Here is a 2,603-nt window from a genome sequence, read left to right on the forward strand (position 1 = left end):
AAAAAAAAAAAAAAAAAAAAAAAAAAAAAAAAAAAGGAGAGAGAACATCGAGTTGTCTGTATGGTTTCAAACAAATTTTTTGAGAAAGCTTGTTATTAAGAATGTTAGAACATGAACTATCTGTGCTGTGCCCATTACGGTTATCGAAACCCGGATTTTAGTCATAAGTCTTAAGACTTACCGCTGAGCCACTGGGGGCTTGAGAAAATTATACTCTTAAGTAAATCACGTAAAAAAAAAAATCCTTTTAAAAACCACCAGATGGCCAGGTTTTTGTTTTATTTACAAGTTACCTGGCAGTTGATTATCGATTAGCGTTCAATCACGGGTTATTCAACGAAACCAAATGTTTGTCTTGTAGCATAATTCTTGGGCACACACTAATTCGGCCCAGCATGGCCAGGTAGTTAGGGTGCTCGACTCGCAATCTGAGGGTCGCGGGTTCGAATCCCCGTCACACCAAACATGCTCGCTCTTTCAGCCGCGGGGGCGTTATAATGTGACGGTCAATCCCACTATTCGTTGGTAAAAGAGTAGCCCAAGAGTTGGCGGTGGGTGGTGATGACTAGCTGCCTTCCCTCTAGTCTTACACTGCCAAATTAGGGACGGCTAGCGCAGATAGCTCTCGTGTAGCTTTGCGCGAAATTCAAAACAAACAAAAAAAAACACTAATTCTTTTTTATTCTTTAAAAAAATATTCAATGAGAGTAATGGCATTACGTAGTCTCCCACGTGATAAATGATTAACTTTGATTGGCCTCGTTAATTGAGAAGAATATAGAACAGAACATGAGAACGAGAGTAACTGTGTAAAAGAGGAATAATAAATACAAAAATTGGGAATTAATATCAAGTATAAGTGTTGGTACTGGCATGATGAATAGAATTATTTAAAATGGGACAATGAGACTCAGTTCCTGCTTTTATTCGATTAATTAAATTAAATGTATAAAACTTAATTCCTTTAGATTACTTAAAAATTGATTTTTAACGTAAAGAACGAAGCAGCGCCATCTACAAGTTAGTGTTAACACTAAAATCGTATTTTGTTTCAATTATGAACATCCATCAGAAACCTGAAATTGGTTTAGACAGGTTCTGACTAGTATACGTGTTATTGTTACTGTTGTATAGTCCCCATGTACTTAATATATATTTATTTCAAGAGGGAAAATACAAATAATTGTGTATTCTTATAACGTTTTGAAATTTACGTTTTTTGAAAAATTAAGATTCAAACTTGGTTCATTTAGAAACGAAAAATCACAATAAATAAACATAAAATATAACAGTGACAATTGAAATAGCCATAAAATATGCATGATTATAGGTGGAGCTTTTATTTTTTTTCAATCAATATTCGTTTTCAACTGTTCAATGTAGATAACTTAACCTGTTTTTTCGAAGTCTTCATTTTTAATACTAAAATGAGCATATTAATATATCATGTTTGTCTCTGCACACTAGTTTCTTTTAATCGAGTAATAACGAGTACAAAACGTACTTCTATTTATGGTAAATCTCTGTAAGAGCAGCTAATATTTTATATGAAATTATAAAACAAACTCGTCACTTAGGACGAAGCGTGTGCCTTCTCCTTCTGAGTGAATATCCAAGTCGGTGTAGTAATAAAAAGTAGTTAAAGTTTGTATGTCTAGTGAACCTTTAGAAAATCAAAGCCCTAATTAAAGTTGTTGAAATAAAAGTTATTTGAAATGCCAAAAGTAGTAGCAGTATCTCTTAAACACCGGCATTGTGATTAGGGTGGAATTAATAAACACCGGCATTGTGATTAGGGTGGAATTGATAAACACCGTTATTAGGGTGGAATTGATAAACACCGGCATTGTGATTAGGGTGGAATTGATAAACACCGTTATTAGGGTGGAATTGATAAACACCGTTATTAGGGTACCCTAATCACCATGGCGGTGTTTATCAATTCCAGGAATTGATAAACACCGCCATGGTGATTAGGGAGGAATTGATAAACACCGCCATGGTGATTAGGGAGGAATTGATAAACACCGGCATGGTGATTAGGGTGGAATTGATAAACACCGGCATGGTGATTAGGGTGGAATTAATTAATATTAAAGCGGGTATATATTCGAGTTTTGTCGTATATTTCAATCATTTCAAAGTGTTTTCATTCAGTTCAAAAACGTTTAATATCTTTTCAGTGATCCATTCCGTCGGGCACTTAATTAATTTCTACCAGTTGTCTACACAGCCGCTAGGACATCTCCGTTGTTTATCGAAGGAATTACAGTTTGCGTAAGTTTAAAAATATGTAATCATTGTCATTGTTGGGTTATTTACGTCCGCTGGACGTAAATTATGTAAATTCATGATTAATGAAAGGTTATCTTAGTACATAAAGATGCTTTCTTTATATGTAATTGTAAAAAATGTAAAAACTCCCATAAAAACTTCCAAACAAAATGTGACCCAACAAACCCTCCTTCTAAATTTGGTGAAGATCCATCAACAGGGGGCGAAGTATTGGTAAAAAACGCCCATAAAAACCGCAGAACTCAAAATTCAAAACTGAAAATTTGTATGTATCTCCCTATGAACCCAATGAACCTCCAAACCAAGTT

At 34.6% G+C, this 2,603-nt stretch overlaps 1 protein-coding gene across 1 annotated transcript in view; it reads left to right on the top strand.

Annotated features, from left to right (window-relative positions):
* Positions 1 to 2,281, top strand: part of LOC106475085 (dual oxidase-like) — a gene marked incomplete at its 5' end in the record, with an annotated part of 30,653 nt that extends 28,372 nt beyond the window's left edge. The window contains one exon of the mRNA XM_022379292.1: positions 2,184 to 2,281. Within this exon, the coding sequence (XP_022235000.1) occupies positions 2,184 to 2,281 (98 nt within the window). The remainder of the gene's footprint in view (positions 1 to 2,183) is intronic.
* Positions 2,282 to 2,603: the final 322 nt, after the last annotated feature.

Source organism: Limulus polyphemus, unplaced genomic scaffold (genome assembly GCF_000517525.1).
Source record: "Limulus polyphemus unplaced genomic scaffold, Limulus_polyphemus-2.1.2 Scaffold8064, whole genome shotgun sequence".
NCBI classification, from domain to species: Eukaryota; Metazoa; Arthropoda; class Merostomata; order Xiphosura; family Limulidae; genus Limulus; species Limulus polyphemus.